The sequence below is a fragment of the Streptopelia decaocto genome (genome assembly GCF_964273445.1).
Source record: "Streptopelia decaocto genome assembly, chromosome: 2".
Lineage (NCBI taxonomy): Eukaryota > Metazoa > Chordata > Aves > Columbiformes > Columbidae > Streptopelia > Streptopelia decaocto.
Window position 1 is genome coordinate 40,843,713 of NC_138655.1, and position 20,469 is coordinate 40,864,181.

The 20,469-nt window shown below is 38.3% G+C and overlaps 1 protein-coding gene across 10 annotated transcripts in view; it reads right to left on the reverse strand.

Moving 5' to 3' along the window:
• Window positions 1–20,469, reverse strand: part of LYN (LYN proto-oncogene, Src family tyrosine kinase) — a 54,854-nt gene that overhangs the window by 25,044 nt on the left and 9,341 nt on the right. For 5 of the 10 annotated variants that reach the window (XM_082044043.1, XM_082044052.1, XM_082044044.1 and 2 more), the window contains exons 2-8: window positions 7,014–7,150; window positions 5,988–6,036; window positions 5,788–5,893; window positions 5,351–5,449; window positions 5,138–5,241; window positions 3,501–3,650; window positions 2,064–2,216 (exon numbers count right to left, since the gene is read on the reverse strand). In XM_082044043.1, the coding sequence (XP_081900169.1) occupies window positions 2,064–2,216; window positions 3,501–3,650; window positions 5,138–5,241; window positions 5,351–5,449; window positions 5,788–5,893; window positions 5,988–6,036; window positions 7,014–7,145 (793 nt within the window). In that variant the 5' untranslated portion in view covers window positions 7,146–7,150. The remainder of the gene's footprint in view (window positions 1–2,063; window positions 2,217–3,500; window positions 3,651–5,137; window positions 5,242–5,350; window positions 5,450–5,787; window positions 5,894–5,987; window positions 6,037–7,013; window positions 7,151–20,469) is intronic. The other 5 variants (XM_082044048.1, XM_082044047.1, XM_082044049.1 and 2 more) reach the window with 1 other exon arrangement.

Sequence of the window (20,469 nt, forward strand, 5' to 3'; positions counted from 1 at the left end):
AAAAATACATTTGTTCTACATGAGGAGAGCATATAACAACTAGCTCGTTAATCAAGAGAGTACATCAACCAGGTTATTTCTCAGTACCTCTACATAACTCCTGATGCCTCTGGTTGGTCATTACAATAAAGAGCATTTGTTGACACCCCTGTACCACCCAGCTGACCTAATACATCTTTTCCAGCTTGTACTTCCTCAGTTCTAAGATTAACCACGCTCCCTACTCAAGAGGATCTGCGCCGTGCAAAGCAGCCTCTCTCACTTCAGAAAGGAAGCAGAGAAGAGGAAACACAGTGATCACTTTTACAGTACATTAGTTTTTCTCACAGTGCAGTGATTCAGATACAGGGGTTAGGCCTAATTTAGATGTTAAAATAATGACACAAACAAGAGGAAACATCTTGAACCAGAAACACCCTTTCAAAGTTTCTTGCCTGTGTGTGTGTGTGTGTGTGTGTGTGTGTGTGTGTGTGTGTGTGCGCAGAAGTAGTCACTTCCCAAAATGATCTGCATTTTCAAGCAGGTGATTACTTTCTGCCACACTGTCTTTCATAGCATTTCAGTGTCAGTTAAACATTTCTTGCCCTGGTTTATTAGACAGGAAAACCTGCACAATGACTGACACTTGTCTTAACTAGTATGCAAATTATCATTCATGTATATCATAAGCTAGAAGCTTAAGTTTTACTTATGAAGGTAGACAAAAGGCTGAACTTGGCTACACTATATTACAGAGATGTGTTGCTTGTATTTTTTTTTACACGATTTATATCAAAAGATTGCACCTACTGTTGAATTAAAGCTTCCTGGTTGACACTGTAGTTGTGTATGGAGTGTGCCACTCAAATATCATTCTGTGCTTTACTTTTCTAAATGAGAGCATCTCTTCAAAGCAATGACATTCCCATCAGACTGCTGCACTCCCATGTGGTATCAGAGCTCCCTTCAAGCTTTGTGTCTTCTAATAAGCTTTGAGACAATTTTATTTTGCTCAGAAATGCCCTGCCTATAGAACCTTGTTAATTAATAACAATAATAATCTGTTGGATTATTATAATAATAATTTTATTACTATTTAAATATAGCCACCAAAAAGGAGATTCTGGGAAGGGTTAAGACAATTATCTGGCCTGAAAAAAACACCATCATAAAGACTTTGGGAGAAAAATATAGTTTACTTCAAATAAAATGGTAAGCAGTAAGAAGCGTATAAGTAATGAACAGCACACAGAACATGCAATATGGAACCCAAAAGAATACTCAAACATCATTTCAAAAGCAAGAGGGTTAAATATTTTTGCAGAATATGATTAGACAGTGACCACAGCCCCTTGCCACAGGAAGTCAGAGAGGTTCAAAAAATAATTATGGTTATAATAACTAAACACTATATTTTCTTGCCTGATGTATATTAACACAACTTGTAAGCCTTATGACACTTTCATTCTTGAAGACCTGCATGATAGTTCAAGGTAGGGGGAGATCAGTCTCTAATCTTCTCACTAAATAACTCACCTAGTTTCTCAGTAGCAACCTGGCAGGCAATAATCTTGGATTAAGTGTCGCTGTTTTTCACTCAATATGGCAATCCCATGCTTATATTGCAGCCTTTTCTTTACCAAAAGACAATGAAAACTGTACACGTAATTCACTAAAAGACATTATTTCTTTCTGTGTCAGGCTCTTAACCTGTTTCTGATTTGAAACAAAGTTCTGAGATGCCCACTAATTTTGAGAATTGGGAGTCACATCTTAACATAACCTCCTACTTACCCCACAAAACGTAACCAAAAATACCCCACCCTATTGTCTTCAACCCTCTAAATTAGAGTGCCTACTCACTATTTTTTTTCCATTAAAAAACACCAAAGGATTTGCTCTGTGATATCACATATCTTCCCCCTCGCAAATCCTCTCTCCTCACAACAAGGTATATTCTGGTCCTGATTGTGCTGTTCTGTAAGTATATCGGACCAGGTTCATGTCCACTATTATTCTGAGTAACTTTGAAATGATGCTTCTTTTAGAAGACTTAAATACTCTTTCCAAAGACATAAACTTACCCATCCAGACTTCTCCAAACTGACCAGCTCCAAGTTTCTTCACTAATTTAATGGATTCCCGTGGAATTTCCCAAGCATCTTTATCCCATGGTTTTTGAGGTTTAGGACTAATACAAGCTTTTTCCAACTTTCTGCATAAGCCATCCGATTGCTCTGGTTTTGAAAGGAAGAACAAAATACAAAATCAGTTACACTTCTGTGCCTCATGACTTGAGACAAACATTACTTAATTGCAGGTGTGCACTAACCAGCTCCAAATAATGTTAAGAATAATCAGATGTTTTGATGCGTACGTAACTTTTCTGGTTCTTTCACATAACTTTAAGCACCTCTGAAGTGAAATCTGGTATTCAGAGAAAAATTTAATAAAGAAGTGTCACATGTGTCTGGTTAGCATCAGATTATTAAGGAGTTTTAGTACAATTTCTACCAAATAAATACAATATAAGATCTGGTTACTGACAGTATGTTGATGAAGATATACACTGGAGTCAGCCTTGGGACTGTATTCTGAATTTACCATTAAATTTTCTTGCAGCATGGTTTCAGACACTTTGCATGCAAACATAAGTAAGACACCATTATTTTTTATCCAGCACTGACCACCTATAACTTTAATACAAATGTCAAATAATTCTCAGGTTTTCCAGCTGTGCCATTACCACACATGTCTAGCAGCTCAGAGAAATGTCCTGGCCAAGTTATCAGTGTGCCTTTGAAAAATCACTCTGTAATTTTCTGTCCTACATTTTTCATCTTTTCTGTCTTCTCAGTTACAGGACTGAAAAAAACCCATATTTTGGAGCTATCCATCAGGAGGTTATGCAGAATGAAAAGTCATTTTTGTAGCTAAAACATAGGTAGAAAGTAATCCATCTTCTCTCCCACCCCCTGCTTTTTTAATATATAATAAATGTATACATGCTATGTGGGTGAAATTTTCTTTCTTTAAAGTCAAAGGAATGTTACTTCATTCAAAACACCATTAACAATAAATAAATAAATTTACAGGAAAAATAAAAACGATTCCATATTCAACACCAGATAACAAGAAGACATTCATTCACAAGTCCTGACATATTTCTGCTAATTGTGAATACAAATTCACTCTCAAATACAGAATTAATTTATATACAGTGCCAGCAATTCTGACTATAGCTTCACATAGTCATAACTTTGATGGGTGTTTTATAAAGCTGCTCTTTATTTTACAATGATATGCCACTGAGCAAGCAGCATTTGGTCTGATCATGATAACATTACTTTGGTTCCAACCAGTTTTACTTTATCTTTGATAACATGCATGCCTGGCTTTATTAGGATTAAAAAAAAGAAAAAGATGAAAAGGTTAGAAACAAAGCAAGAAAACATTTTTTTTCCTTCACAGGAAATAATGGCTGTATACTATTAAGTAATTCACTAGCTGATTTAACTTACTTTGATAATGTTTGATCATATCATTGATGTTGGGGAAAGTTATTCTTGGAGAGATGTAAAATCCTCCATTGTCTAGACTCCTAATTTTGTAGTGCTTAATAACATCACCATGCAGCGGATCATAGTCTCTTATGGAGAGAGAATAGCTGCCTGTGGATAAAGAAAGAGTGATCATTAAGAGATAGCAAAAGTCTATGCACATACAGTTGAACCTAACACAATTGCCTTTTTGTCTGTTTTTCTTTTTTCCTCCCTTATTTCCTCAAAAAGCATTTTGCAATCAACAGGAGGAAGTTAACCAACAGCCCATCCTGAACTGGTCACCAAAATGCTTACAGTCACACTTTCTTTTTCAGTCTTATTCAACAAACTCAGGAGATCCATAAGCTAGGCAGCTCCACATCCAACACCCACTTCTGCAGAAAGTCCCCCCAGCTCAAGGGGAACCAGCTGGGAAAGCAAGATCAGGGCTGTCGCAATCCTCAGGGAGAAGCTGAAATTCAGAGATCAGCATTTTGGAAAAGGAATACGCTGGATGTCACGGGCCAGCTAGCACAAGGGCAACTTGGAGATGGCTTGAGGCATACAGGAGGTAGAGCAGATCAGTTAGACCCAGGAAACCTAAGATCAGCTGGGATTTAAGAGGGGGCAGCGGAACATCTACCCTTCCCTACAGAGCTCTCTATTTCTTCTACTTGCACATTTTCAAAGGATTAGAAACCACCTCCCCTCTTCTCTCCCCCCAAAAATAGATCCAATGATGGAACGGGATAGAAAGAAATATTTGAGGGGTACATTGCCTTACTCTTAGCAGATTACATTAAATTTAGGAGTGTTACTTTGAGAATTTCATTTAGGAGTCTTAATTTGAGAGCACAGAAACAATGATATGGGCCCATTATAGAGAGCCACCTAATCCAGAATCTGCAGTGTTAGAGCCAGAAGAGCTACCATGTGAAGAGGAGATATAGGATCTGCTGAAAGGATTCATGCATCTTCCTCTGGAGGATGCAGTGTTAGAGCATCTAGCTGGAATACCCAGCCACGCTGCTGTCCAAGTGCAGACACTGGGGCAGAACCTCCTATGCCCTTCTCAAAGTGCCAGGCTTCACTAAGATTTTCAGTACAAAGAGCTCTGTCTACAGCATAAACCCTTATCAGAAAGCTTTTTGAAAAAAAAAAAAAAAAATCACACTACAGTGCATAAGTTTAAATGCTCATTATGCACTAACTACATTTTAAAACTTGTAGCCATTGATACAGACCCAGTAATGGAAGACCACAACATGCAGCATCTACTATTTACAGTGGAAAGTGTCCTTCAATAAAGGAATCACAAATGTTAGGATCAGAAAAGATCTCTTCATTCTTTCCTGCTTCTTGTCAGTATAAATCGCACACACACTTTCCCCCCCCTCCCCACATCTCAGCTTTAGGTGTTAACCTGTAACTCTTTTCTCTCTTTTCCTGGTGGTATTCTCATCCTTCTCACTCCTACAGAACTGCAGAAAATTCACACAATGGGTGACACTGGGAGTGCTCCACACCCAGTCCCACCTGATGCCAATTTTTGTGAAGGCAGACTGCATATTTTTAACACTGCTATCAATTCCAAAGTGACCCATCTCAAAGCCTACCTTTTAATGTTTCACTTTCTCTGATAAGGAAAGCTCCAGGACTATTTCCAGGAGCCAGGAGTTGTCTTTCAGCATCTTTTCGGGTTATGTCTTTGAAGAACCATCTGAAAAGTAGTTCAAAGAGTTAGAACCATTTCTCTCCCCTGCCCACAAAGGATACACCACCAGGGTGAAGAAGAGGTTTGCCACTATTTAGAGACTGGGAGAACTTACTCCTCTGTTTCTAGGGTATTCACTTTTGCTACGTAGTTGCTGGGAATGAAGCCTTCCTTCCTCGTTGTGAGAGATTTTGCTCTCCACCATTCTCCCAGCCTGAAAAACAGAAACAACAGTAGTGTTCATGAGAAATGAAAATGATAAAGTGTTATTTGGGTTCTACTGTGCTGAGAACTTTGCCCACACTGGAGAGAGAAGCAGCATATTTCCTCTGAACTCAAGCCCCTGGCTCCATCAGATCAATGTCTGGTCTCTGTTACCAAGGGCAGCTGCCAAGTCCTACCAACAGCTCCACATGCATTTGTGTTTTCACACATGAGGAAGCTCTCTTACCATTAACACACCCATGTTATGAGAAGTATATCGAAAAATTACAAAGGGAATTAGATGAGTCCAAAGATAAACTACAATACAACCCATACTGTCATACTTACTCCTCAATAACTTTCAATTTTTCTCCTTTTTTGAAAGACAAGTCATCTTCATGTATGCCATCATAGGGATACAAAGCAACCACAATGACTCCATGTTCCTCTGGTTCTACAAAGGTGGAAAGCCAAAGGTACGTTTGCATTATTTTGCAGGCTGAAAGAGGCAGAGCACACAGCACTAAGATTCCTATGAAAAAACGTACCTTCATTGACAAACCTCTGTCCCGGTAAGAGCTGTGCTTCTGTATTTGCCTACAATGAAATTTGTCTTTAATTAAGCAGTTTTAGATCTTTGGAACAATCTTACATTACAATTACATATTTTTCAGTTGCTTTGGTATCATCATCTATGCCTTAAATTAAAAGGAAATGCTCGTGTCTTTTTCCTCCATTCTTCAAAAGCAAATTACAACATAAAAATATAATAAGTCCCCACTAGATCTTGAATTGAGCATCCCAGACCTTGGGAAGGTGTGACACAAGCTGTGGAGATGAGGTTCACAGCTTTATGACTTCTGCTGCAGAGGCAGGGCACTTTGACAGGGCGGACATTAACATGCAGCTGTCATGCTAAAGAACTACGAGCATGGTTATGTTGTTAAAATTGTGCCAGGAAAAAAAAAAAGTAATTAAAAAAAAAATAACGGTAGTTTGTGATGTGTGTATGTTGACAAAGAACACGCTGAGTCCACAGTGTCAGCTGGTGAGACGGGACAGACAGCTCCCTGCACCATCCACTCCCATCCTCACCTACTCCTGCTGCAAAGGCAAGCAGTGAGGAACAGGAAAGTTAACCAGAGCTCATAAAGAATCACCTGTGACTACCTCAGCCTTTTTAAACAGAATAATCAACACCTGGATCCTATAGCTGTTAAAAAAACAACACTGATGCTTTTAAAAACAGTTCTAAACTGCTTCAGGTTTTCTAAAGTTACCTAACATTCTTCTACAGGTGTAGCTATATCTAGATCAAGTGTTGCCAAGGATTAGTATTTTCATGCAGAAAACTATGACAAACATAAAGTAATTAAGTAACAAACCACCAATTTTCATTTTTCATTTCTTTAATTACTTATTCGTTCAGGGTGAACTGCATAACACAGAAAGTCCAATTGTGGACTAATGATCATTTGAATTGCTTCACTCATGTGCTTTGGATTGAGATTTAAGTTATGCTGGTCATGCTTTGATCTTGCTACTGGAATTCTCCCCTGAGACTATCTACTTACTGGCCTTTGCTGTTTATTGGACGTTGGATCCCTCACATAAATAGTTCGTTCAGTTTTACGTACTGGTTGATTCTTCAAATCTAGCCCATCTCCATGCAGACTCTCTTTCCTTTTTGATTTTATACATCCCATATTTCCTGTTGGAATAAAAAAGGTATTAAACAAAAACATTATGCCATAAACCAAGCTGTTTCCCATGCAATCACCTGGCCTGTGCAGCAAAAACATGCTTCCTTTTCATACACAATAGTTCACGGGGAGAACAACTGAAGGTTAGGAACACATGCTGAAATCTCTTTTCTGCTGCAAAGGAAAGAAATTACTTCTTGTCTTGATCCACAGATGAAGTAAATATTTCAAAATAGTTATTTACTATTTCATCATTTTCAGATTTATTATCTTTTCTCCCCAACACTCCCCCCTCCAAAACCCCTTACATCTTTCTGATACTTCTGTGAGTCTCAGAACAGATGTAAGAAAAATATAATTACTGTGGTGACAACTTATTTCTGTATGTTTTAGAGAAAATCTGCTTTGGAAGATGTAGGAAAAAATTCCAGTCCAAATGATGAGAACTGCAGCTGGAGTTAGAAATGCCTGTATCTCCTCACTTCATTTTGCACATGCCAGTCTAACGGGGAGCTCAGTTTGATTCAAATCCCCGTCTCACATAAAGCTGATGACTTACGCAGTCCCAACTCCATGGCAGATATGCTGCTACTGTGACCTTCAGTAATGAATCTCCTGTTTCAAACAAGCTTGTTAAAGCTGTCTAAAATAGCCCATGTATAGCAGTGACGGTACATCACCACACAAGTGTTTCTTCTTCAATACAATTTCGAAGGATAATCATTCTCTCAGGATGTGCATCCACGCTGAATCAGATGAGATACAGCTGTTAGCATCTACATGACTGGAACCTGACTGCTAATCCCATGATATAATTACACAGTACTCCAGTAAGCACATACACAACATTATCTCTATATTCCTCCCTCAGAGGGCAGTAATTATACTTACTCTTCAAAGAATCCACTATGAATGCTTTTCAAACCTCTTCTTCCTTCCTCTCTCCCTCCTTTCAGGTCAGTGCTCTAATGCTAGGTTCACAGACACATTTTCCCTTGCAGGCACACAGTCTCACTCCCCCCTGCCCTAATTAATCTTTAAAGCCAGTTCTCTGAAAAACAATGTAAAGCCTAAAATAAGAGCTCAGTGCGTATACAGGCTCAAGTAAACCAGCACTGCCGAGAACAGAGCTGGGAAGCTAGAGGAGATTGTAACACCCTACACTACATCTCACTTTTACTTTCATCTCTAGGATAGAAAAGGTCAGCAAAGTAAACAGTTGAAGTAGAAGAGCTGTCCACTTGCAGACACAACCGTTTCAGTGAGATGGCACCTTACACACCCTAACCCTGTAGGTAGGAGAATTAGCCTGCTTGGTCTGGGTCCATATTAAGACTTGTACCTCTGTAACAATACTGATAAAAATCATAATCTTAAAACTGACTCTAACAATACACCAAGGCCACAAGCACTCCCACGTGGCAACTGTCAACTTCCCACATCGCCTTCATTTAATCTCCCATCCTGCTGTTGAGGAAACGCCACATAATGACAGATGCACCGTCCTATCCACAGGCTAAACACTTTCTTTTGAACGTGAGAGGAGGGTATCTCCTCTCCTTCCCTTTCTGCCAATTATCTGTCACCTATTGCCAACAAATCTTGGGCCCATAAGATTTCAGCAGTTATGCAATGAACTGTGATACTGGTTTAAAAGTAGCACGAGAACTCATTGCTCCCCTTCTTCTCTTGAATGAAAAATAAAAGGAATAATACAGAAAATCAATGGGCACTGACCAGGCATCACCATCCCACAGAGGCAGAGAAAACAATTTCCTTCTCTTGTGTGTTAACATTTCAGTGTTCCCAGACTGGTTTGGAGGCATTGAGGGGCACCTTCAGCCAGGATGTCCCCTTAAAAGCAAGTATCTTTAACGCTTAATTTCAGTTTGTGAGAACACCCATTGGGAGATTTTTCCAAATTCTCAGCTCTGTAGAGCTGGGTTACATACTGGTGGTTTTGAAATACTGAGAAAGATTTTTTAAAAAATTAATTAATTTATTTATAATTGTGGATATATATGGATGACTTTTTTTCTGTAGTTAAATGGTTCATAGGAAATTTCTGTACATCCCCAGGCAGGCTGGTGTTCGCACACTCACCACAGACAACAGGAAGCCCAGTGTTTAATTACCTGCTGTATCTGCCAGATCAGGTATTTAGCCACCTAAGTGCTAACCTTTTTGCTCTTGAATAATTCTGCTTCTAGAGAACAAACAGCTAAAGTGGAGGACATAAGGTAATTTGATCTAAATCGTCAGCCAAAAATCCCCTTCCCTATTGCTGCAAGAAACCTGAAGATATCTTTAGAGACTGCAGCTTGCCCAGTGCCAGTGTAAACTCAAAGAAAAGCATTTTTACTTGGATTTTTTTCTGCAGCTTAAAGCACGTGAACAGCTGTAACATAAGCCTGCTGTGAGGTTGTGCTGGTATGCTCAAGGTTAGCATTTGTTCATGACAGTAACAACAACAGATCAGTAACACTGATGTGCAGGTGCTCTGTAATCCCAGAGAAGTCCAGTCGATGTCATGTGAAATCACACAAATACAGTATGTGAGATAACACATGCGATGGCACCAAAGAAAGAGAAGGTCCTAAGCCCCATCCCGAAGCCTGGATTTTTTTTTTCCCCTCATGGAGATGAAAGCCCATAGTCCTCACAGGATTTAGCTAGGTCTACGTTAGCCAACAGCCCCAACAGTTGATGCTGAAGACCAGATCTGCTTCAAAGGGGATTTGGGGGATTGTCGCCCCCTTCACTCCAGTATAGCCCCAAGGATGGAACATTCAGTAGGAGCAAGGCCATAGCAAGGGTTTATTTGAAGGTAAGCCCCACACCACATCTTCCTAAAGTAGTTCCATTCTTGCATTCCGAATCTGCACCACAACACGAATTACAGCCCAGCAAGTGGGGGCAAGAGCTTTGGGATGCTAATCTAACTAAAATGCTAATGTGGACACATCCTGAGACTTTTAGCTTCTTTATAAAACAAACCTCTCAAATCTCACAAAATAACCATACAAACCATATGCAATAAAATTTTTAAAACCCCAGATGTTTAGTAGTTAATGTATATTGACATAGGTAAGTATACGATAGATAACGCAATATTTAATTTTCTGACCTTATGTTATTTCTAAACAAGTATAGGCAGATGATGGAGACCAAGCATAAACAAAGCTGAAAAATTGTTTTTAAGCACTAGAAACTGGATCAATGAGCACATGTTCATTCGATGCTGTGAAACAAAAGATTTTTGAACTCTTGAAAGGCCACAAGACCTTATGTTTCTATACATGTTAAGCCCTCTGTAAAGCTGTGTGCATTAGGTTCTGGACTGCACATTTAAAATTCCATAAGATCAGTCCTACACTCAAAGCAAGCATAACTGTATTGGTTTCAAAAGCAAGTGACTGCTCAGCTCATCTGCAATGCCAGATGGATTTGTTTCCAGCACAATTTTATACATTTTTACTGAAATCTGATCCATGTCTTTCCCAGGGTTGTGAGAGTGGTACCAAACTAAAGGTTCATAAGGCCAGCAGGCACTGATGTGTGACTTTCAATAAATACACATTAAATAATGGATTTCAAAAAACGAAATGCTACACAATTATCGAAGTTAACTTCACAAACATTGAACCCATACAAAAAAGCTTTGACATACAAATCGTGCATGCAGTGTACATCTTTATAGAGCAGTCATAAGGAAAATCTGAAGGTGGGAAGTTCATTCAGGCATAAATAAAATATTTCTCTTGGTGTAAAATGTTTATTTGCATAGCTTTCTGTTGCTGTATCACAACGAGCATCAAGAAACTGTTCTGTGCAGATATAGATAGAAAGAGAATGTGGTAAGCAAAGAGAAATCCACAGAGCGCAACATCGTTACAAATGAAACTATGTTACTGTTCGTCAGAGATAAAAATAATTTAGAGAACAGAGGAAAATGCCGTCAGTCCCTACTAGGATGTTTCCCATCCCAACAGCTTTCCAATACAGAAGATACTACTTCTCATCCATGCTCTTTATCTATTGTTCTGTCCACACCTCTAGACATGAAAGATATAATTTAATTAAAAGAACATAGCTGCTTTTATAAACAGATATCTAAAAAAGTATCAGTTTCTCTTTTAACAGAGAGCATATCGTATTTCATGGCTAAAAGGTAACGACAGGTAGGTGAGTTAACATCTGCAGCTTGGTGACAAGAATCTAAGTTCAGGCACCCTTTGAAAAGCCCCAGGAGTATCCATAAGAGCCATCACACAGAGCCTCTGCAGCAGGTTGTTCCACAGACACCAGTTTTGATGTCTACAGAGGCATTTGCCTTGAATTTTCCCTCTGAATACCCTTTTTCTTGCTACAGCAGCACCTGGGTCATAATTTCAAAACAGCTTATGGGGGGCTAGTGCAACATTTTCCCAGGGTTAAAGGCTGCCGTATGTCTCCAAACACTGTTGCTTTATCTGCCTTTTGCTGTATTTTCCTATATCACCAGCAAAGCACTGTGTCTAAAGCCACAATACTTCCTACTGCACCCAGCCAAGGTTCATGTGACTGTCCATCCAGCACCAGCAGCATCTGAAGTTTTGTTTCCTCCCAGCACTTACCCTTTGCATCATCTACAAAGCCAATCTCATTTTTGGTTTTGCTCATGGTCACAACTGTTCTCCTTCCTGTGATTCTGTTATGTACAATATTTACGGTGCACATTAGAAACCATTTCCTAAAAATCCATCTGACATGTCTGGGTGTTTCTTGATCAAAGTCATCTCTTCAAGAAAATGATTCTCAAATCCGCACAGATTTTTCAACAGTTTAGAGTGGCTTCATTTTAATCTTTGCAGAAAATGTGAACATTAAAAAAACAACTAAAATAGATTATACTTTGTTTTTTTCCGATGGTAAAGTAACTTTAAAAAGAATTAGAACTACAACATTGAGTATACAAGCAACTCTACCAAATAAATATCTGTTGTTCAAAAGGCCAGCAATCATGCATATAAACACCAATTCTGTGGGTGTCTTAGGCTTTTAACAGATATATACATACGTATTTTAACAGATACGTAAATAAAATGAATTTGTATTCAATTACAAGGTTTATAAGCAGTAAACTCTTCATTTAAGCCACAAAATTTCTAATGCATCTATATAAAAGATGTTCCTTAGGAGAACAAATAAGAGAGAGACAGTATATTAAGAAGTTTAAAGAAAAAAATCAAGACCTCGAAGTTATTGAGTTTTGAATGCTGCTCTATATTTAAGCTTCTGAATCAAATAACGGGAAGCAATTGTTTACACCTAGACACAAAAAAACCCCACAACAACTGTTTTTAAACCTGGAGCTGTAAAGAAGCTTAAAGAGCAGAGAGGCAAATAATTTTATTTTTAAACACCTCTTTCAAAAATTGAACAGAATATCTTTTCCTTCCTCTGTTTTAGACATTCCACTCCGACCTTTTAATGCCAGTTGGTTTGCCACTACTTCACAAGTTATAAAACCAGTGGTAACACAGTGATGCCTTCATCAATCTCCTGAATAATCAAGAATGTGAGACTTCTCTATGTTAGCCTCAAGGTCAAGGCAGACGTGTTTTGAAAACCAATCAAACTCGGAGTTATCAACTCAGATCTAACGCTGCTGGGGAAGAAGAATCGTAAGCCCATTCTGCCCAAGGACACAGGCACCAGCTTTCTCAGTACCTTCATCCAACTTTCTAGAGCACTTCAATCAAATGCTCAGGTTTTTAATTCCATGGAAAAAATCTTATATTTAAGGAAATAATTTATCTTAACCTTTATTGCTGAATTCCCTTCTATGTTGATCTACTCCCACACCATCTGCAGTGTCTGAGCATTGCAATGATCTTCTATACATTTGTTATTGGGACTATGAGGAAGAACATCTCTGACGGGCCTGGGAAACCTCGGTTCATTTCTGACCAATTGCCACATGGTGCAGAATGGCAAAGCAACCTCCAAGGAACACTGAGGAGTTTAATAAGAGGTGTAGGGCTCAGCAAAGCCTCATCTGTGCTGCTCTGTACATATTTCTGCAGTGCCAGTGAAGATGTGCTATTAGACTGGAGTGAGAATAAGAGTGACAAAAATAAGTTATCTGTGATTGGGAGTAAAGTGAAAGAATTAAACTGGGGAGCAACTAAGCAGAATTGGGTTCCTATTTCTTTTTTGCCTTAAAAATGATCAGTTTTGATTTTGTTCTTATACCTGCAATTCATTGCATATATTAAAAAAATATATAAAAAATATATACATATAATATAATATCTGTAATATAATATTTTATATATACATACACATTTAAATTTTACTGCAGGTCCTGACTGCCTGGTAACTTCCATAGAACTAGACTCTTGCAAACACAGAAATCCTGGGTCAGCTTTCATCTTGGGCTTGTTTCACTTCCTACATCTTGTTTTTGTGCTGGTGACAAAGCAGAGGAACTTAAGCAGTTTGTTCTTCTCTTGCCTTTCTGCTGAAATGGTTATGTATGTCTCAGTCACTCCTTTACTCATGTATTTTAATATCTTTTTTATTTAGCTCATTTCTATAGGTCCAGATTACATCATCTCTATGTGTCCCAAACTGAATTTATCCCTTACACGATACACATGTACATGGGCATATATATATATATATATATCCATAGGCACAAATCACCATGTGCTCCCAGGAATGCATATAGAAAGGGGCATGGATAGCTTACATCTACTCAGCACTTAACTATGACAGACTTGCCCAGTCTAGACTCCCATTGTTCCTGTGATGTGAGAAGCAGTACTCCATCTGACAGCATTTTTTTAAAAAGGAGAAAAACTGGGGAGTTTTTGACTGCTTCAATCCCTTTTTTTTGGGAAAAGATGAGACAAAGCTAAAACAATATTTTGATGTACATATCTATAGAACAGGCAAAGAAGAGAAACAAGTTAATCCCCAGTGTAACCATTAAACCCCAAATATTAGTGTAGTGGAAAGGTATGGAACTAGCACGTTGGTGTGAGATTTCCTCAAACAACTTCTCATTTAAGTCAGACCCTCAAATTTTCCAAGGATGCACTTCTATCACAGCAAGATAAGAGAACTATCTAGTTTATCACCCATCATTAAGTGCACAGGACTAAAAACTACTTTCTGAGAAAGGCAGACCTGTTCTGAGCAGCTCAATCACATCGTCCAAGCTCAGAAGTGAGGTCACCATGCTCCATTTTAGATAAATTAACGAGTAGAGGTGGGGAAGAACAAAACATTTTTGCTGAAAGGTTTCAGAATCTCACTTTACTTGGCTTAGAAGCTGTCTCATAGTTCCCAGTCTTAAGCATGTTTTTGGGACAATAACGGTATTTAGCCCTTCATCCTCTCAGGCAATTAGGAAGAAGTCACGTCTCTTGCAGCCTATTTTCTAGGCTTTAAAGACCAAGCCCTCTCAGTCTTTTCCATTTCTACTGGTTATCCTAGGAGTCCTTCTCCACATCTGTTTCAATTTGAACTCATCCCTCTTAAGGGTAGGAGGCTGGAGTTGGTCAAGTGTTCCAAGATGACTTCCAGCAATGCCTTGTAGTGAATGGTATTAATATTTCTTCCATCTACAGAAATATGTTGCCTGCCCAATAAATTCCAGCAAACAATTTATCATTTTCACACTTCCATCACACTAGCCTTTTCAATCATATTGTGATTCATTAAGACATCCAAGTTTGTCTCATTTTTCATAATGGCAAACTGTTGTCATAGCAGACTTTCATATCTCCACCAGGATGACCTTACACCTTAATATTAATTTTCTCCCCATTTTTTTGCCACATCATTCTTTCTGTGTGATAGTCTCAGCTGCCTGTGTGTTTCTAATGCCACCAATACCACAAGGGGACTGCTATTTTTTAATTGCAAATGAAAGTATTAAAAAAAGAAAGTCTCAATGTAATGCTAATGTACCATTAGCCAACAGAGAGTAGCCTTGCCAAGAGTTTGGGGAAGTGCAGCAGACAGGCACCACCACCCCCTTCAGCTTCTTTCACAGTTCCTTCCTTAGCAATTGCAATCAAGACAAATTCTACTTTGTCCATACTATCTCAGATTATTTTTTATGATTTTTTTTTCTATATCAGTTACAGAAAGTATCACCCTATCACCTTCATGCTCTCCAACACCTGCATTCCTACTACAGTTGCAAATTCATCATGTTTCTACTTCTTCTGCAACATTCAGTTTTAAGTCCTGCACCAGTATTTCTGCTCCTCCTCTTCAGGGTCCAGATTCCTGACCTTAGCACACAAATATCTCAGTCTGAACAAACCAATTAGTGTTTCAGAAACCTTTCTTGAACTCATTACCAAGCTGACTACTGTTCTCATTGACATTCTTGACATCCATTCTTCCACCCTTTGCTCTCCTGTTTTCCTTTCCCACATTGGTCTGGCATATTGAAATCAGGGGTAAGACTCTGCAATATTCATAACTCAAGTCCACTTGAATCATAGAATCATTTTGGTTGGAAGAGACCCTCAAGATCATTGAGTCCAACCATAACCTAACTCTATCACTAAACCATTACCTAACTCTAGCACTAAACTCTATCACTAAACCACATCCCTAATTTAGACATTTTTTAAATCAAAATTCAAATTAGAACAAGGGAAAAAAGGTGTGCTGCCATCTGACTAGTGGAAGAGGACTGTGTATCACATCATACATCCCAAAATAAGAACATGAAGCTTCTGGTGAGATAAAATACTTGGAGTTGCTATATTGATGCTGTATTGATGCATTTCTGGGAAAGGCAGACCCATTCTGAGCAGTACAATTGCATCATACAAGGAAGAACCTTTTCTCCTATACCAACCCCCCCTCTTTTTTTTTAACTCACTAGACCAGGCATTTTAGCTATGCAAGAGCCATCATTAATTAACACATTGCTATACTAAATGGAAAATAAGTGACTTAAGTTATCACATCTCAAACTTCCAAGTATGAAGTGATCCAATACAGTTATACAGATATCAGATGTGGTCAAGTGAGGTTTGAGGATCATGTACTTCCCTCCACAGCCTTTGAAACACAAGTGGTTTGGTAAAACTAAATGTATCAGTTCAGGTAAACAGTTTTCTATATTCAAATTATACTGATCTGCAGTCCAACCTTTGTCTGTCTTGCCTTTAAGTCTCTAGGGAGAGGATAAGTTTATTCAATGATCAGCTAAATGACACACGATCTTTGTTGGAATTCATAAATGATCATATAACATATATAATAAATATCATTATAGTTGATTACATGAAACTTAGCTCTAACAGGGGTGGGGGGCCTTGGCCAAGTAAGAAGCATCTTCTATTTTTATATAAATTCACCACATTTTTGCCTAGATTTTTTAAAAGCTTGTTTTCATGCAGGTATTTTGGCAGTGATAAAAAAAAAAAAAGTAAATAAAGAAAAAGCACTGAAAATAACGAATGTTGTGGTAGTACAATAATGTTATAATCTTTGTAAAAGGATGAAAATAAAATTCTGAAACACAACATCACATTGAAATGAAGTGGAATGTAATTTATACAAACTACTGACTCTTTTCCTTGCTTATCCAATTTAAGAAAAACACCAAAACACAAGAAAATTAATCCACACAAGATTGTAATTTTGTTAACATTGCATAATAGTCTTTATATATTATGAAAATGTTCCAGATTCATGTAGTCAGTATTTTTGGCACTGATTTAAAACCAGCTCTTACATTAAGCTAACATCTGTTTTCTGACCTTATAACACTTGCTTCATTTTATTACAATCATTTGCCTCAACTGCATCCTCCAGAATTTTGAATCAATATCAAACAATAAATTAATTCACTTTGCCAGCCCTCAGGCAACAGCATCTTCCATTTCCTCAACATTTTTCCACTGCACTATATCTTTTGAAGATAGGGGAAAAGGTCAAATAGCATCTTAACTTGTCATAACAGAATACTTCTATCAAATTCTTCAAAAGAATCATATGAAATGGTACAGAGAAAAACTGTACCAACATACTAACCAACTTAAAGGGAAGGTTTCCAAAATACTTCACAGACTTAAAAGCATCATGCAAACTATGAGCAAAAATGTCACTTTTTTTACTAGCAAAAAACTTCAGTAATGACACACAGCAGCTCCATATAGCCGAATCTCCATTTCCTGATGAAAATTTGGTCAAATGACTACATTGAAGAGGATTAACATTTTTCCTACATATTAAGAAGTGTCCTACTCCAGCTGGCAAGACACAAGAACTCTGTCTACACATATCTATGAGTTGCATACATTTTTTTCAGCTTTACATTGATGACTTTGGCAATAACGGCAGCCTCCTAAAGTTTCAGCAGCCTAAGACTTGCCCTGAGCTTTATAGATGTCTGTGTCTATCAATAGTATAAGGATCCTTCTCCCCTCCCTTTTTAGTGACTAGAGCAATCACTGTAGCATAGGAAAATTAGGAACTACCCATAAAAGCAACCAGGTTTTGGAGTGAGGTCCAAGAGCAGCCCAAATGTCGTCATCCTCATAACAAGTGATGCGACAGAAGGGCAGAAGGACAAGCTTTGCACAATTTCTTTGGAGAAGACAGGTCTGGGACCTACCCTTTGTCACTCCCAACTGCGCTTACCCAGCTCCTCGCTCTCCCCTCCTCCTTCCCACACACACAGCCTCCCAAAACCAAGGTGCAGCTCAGAGGCACACAACAAGGGTTTCTACGTCAGTCCAAAATGCCTAGTTCATACACACGGTGTTTTTACTTAAGTGGTGTTGATTTCAACATACCCATCAACGTATTTGACGCAAAAGCACAGACACACAAACAAACTACACTGAGTAACAAGTGGACCTCCAGGAGCTACTCTGCAGTACCCTAAATGTCTACATTTACTACATGATACATGAAAGAGAAACGAGAGTTGGCTTCTCCCTATTCCATTGAGCTTCAGAAGACAACACGGGACAGAGTGAGCGGCTTACTTACATTTGGTGAGTTTGGGGAAAATTAACATGAATCTATCATCTTCACAGGGCTGTAGCCCAACCAACTCTTCAACTGAAATTTGCTACTCTGTCCACCCTGTCTAGAAGGTGCAGAGGAAGCTGTATTTGCAGGTAGCAGCCAATGCTTGAAACTTTCATTTCATTCTAGTAAAGCAGCCTAATAGCCAGCTTCCATATGTCTGGACAAATGTATTGACAGGACATTTGTTAGAGAGAATCATTAACAGCTACTATGAGTAAGGGGAAAAGATTGTTATTTATGAATGTGGCCTTCAACTAGTTAAAGATGTTGTTGGCAATAAAGAGTCTTTTGAAGATGTGATCTCTTGCTTTGTAATTCAAACCCATTGCTATATTGTAAACAAAACTAAGAGATAATGAAATTATGACAACATGTCAATGAAAACATGATTGAAGACAGCAAATTCACAGCCAACAAACCCTGATGAAGGTTTTGAGGGTGGCCTAATAGAAAGTATACCACTTCTCCTTTGGTTTTATCTTCTGCTTCCAATGTGTTTAATAAAAAGGGGAAAGACGGGAACAGATCATTAGTGTATATTAGCTTTTGTTCTCTCAAATTCAGGTAACCATATCCTCAAGGAATAACTAAATTATTATAAACCTTACCCGCTTTATGCATTCTACAATCTGCTTTCAACATGCATTCAGACAGTTATGACTAAATCAGTGCAGAATGACTTCTGTGTCAAGGAATCCTAACTGTACTAGCCTGGTCATTACTTTGAACTATAGTGCAATTACCATCCTGCTCCATTGGTCACAAAGCTTCTTTGTCTGCTGTCACCTCCACGTTTAGATGCTGACACGTACTCTTGACCAAACTTGCAACTTAAACTTAGCATTCTTGTTATAATAGCATCACACAATGCCTTGGTCACCTGTCTAAAGCACTGAATTTCACAAAAGAAAAAGAGATATTTCTTTTCACCCTCTTCAAATGCCAGTATATATAGTTCAATTGCAAAAAAACCCCATTACTTCTCCACCAGACTGTTTTGTGTTTCATTAGTTGTACAGCATTACCTATTGAGAGGAACCCTCTCAAACACAGGCCATTGTACTGGGGTATGTAATATGGATTTAAGAATGAACTTTAAGCTCAGATGAAAATGTGGGGTTAAATCATTCACGCTGATGTGGGCTAACACTGAGTCCAGTTCCTCCTGGAAGTGTGCAATTTTTGGGCAAGTTTTCTCAAGTTGCAAGAGGAAGTTGCAAGAGTTCTCTAAAAAAAAAAAAAAATATATAATAATAATAAAAAAAATCACACAGTGTCAAATCTGGTGCCAGTAAATTACGCTAGCAGAAATGAAGTTTTGTGCTATTTCATCTTTACAGGGATAGTAGAAGAACATTCTGCACTAACTGCGCAAGTGTTCGCGTGAGGAACCACCTCTTCTTGCTCTCACTGATGTAAGCAGAACCTCCCTTAACTTCAGGGGTGTAAGACTGTACTCCAGGTTCTAGCACTTCACAGAGGTCTATTTATAACTCGTTTACTTTACTTAATTTTAACTCTCTGTTAATTGTATTTCTTTGAGGGCATGAATCTAAACCAGGCATGTTCCAGGTGATTTCTTGCCCAGCTTAGTAAACTGTTCTAAGCAACTGTTGCTATGTGGGATATGTGTGCAGGCACAAAAGGATGTTGACTGAACCAACATGCTGCAAGTATGATCAATAGAGCTAAAAGAGCTATATCATAAGCAATTTTTTTAATCTAAAGACAGAAGCAACTTTAACTTGAGCCTTGTGAAACTACATGCTCACACTGGGGTGACAGTGAGTGTAAAAGGAAATACGTCATTGAATGAACATGGACCAAGAATTCACTCCAAGTTCTAAGCATGCTTTTCACATTTGATGCACACATAAGCACGAATAATGAGTTTCTCAATAGTTAATAAAAATTTAAAATATTTTACATTCTTTCCATTTTCAGAGAGGAGTGAGAGTGGGAATCTGGAAACTGTCTTTTGAGGGAGGGTTGTGAATCACTGATGTGATGGTTCACTTGATTCTTCCTGCTTCAAACATTCTAAGGAAGAACTGGAGACCTTGGATTTTAAACATATGTATGTCTTTGCAGATGATCTTTCTCAAAGGCAAGAATGAACACAGAGTTCCCCAAATCACCAGGACAGCAGCTATGCAAGAATATTAACCTGATTAAAGTTCTGTTATTAATATATTTGAGATAAGTTATTCTACACTAAATAGAAGTTCTGAGTGGAGGACTGACTTGAAGAAGCAGGTTGCATTTGCTC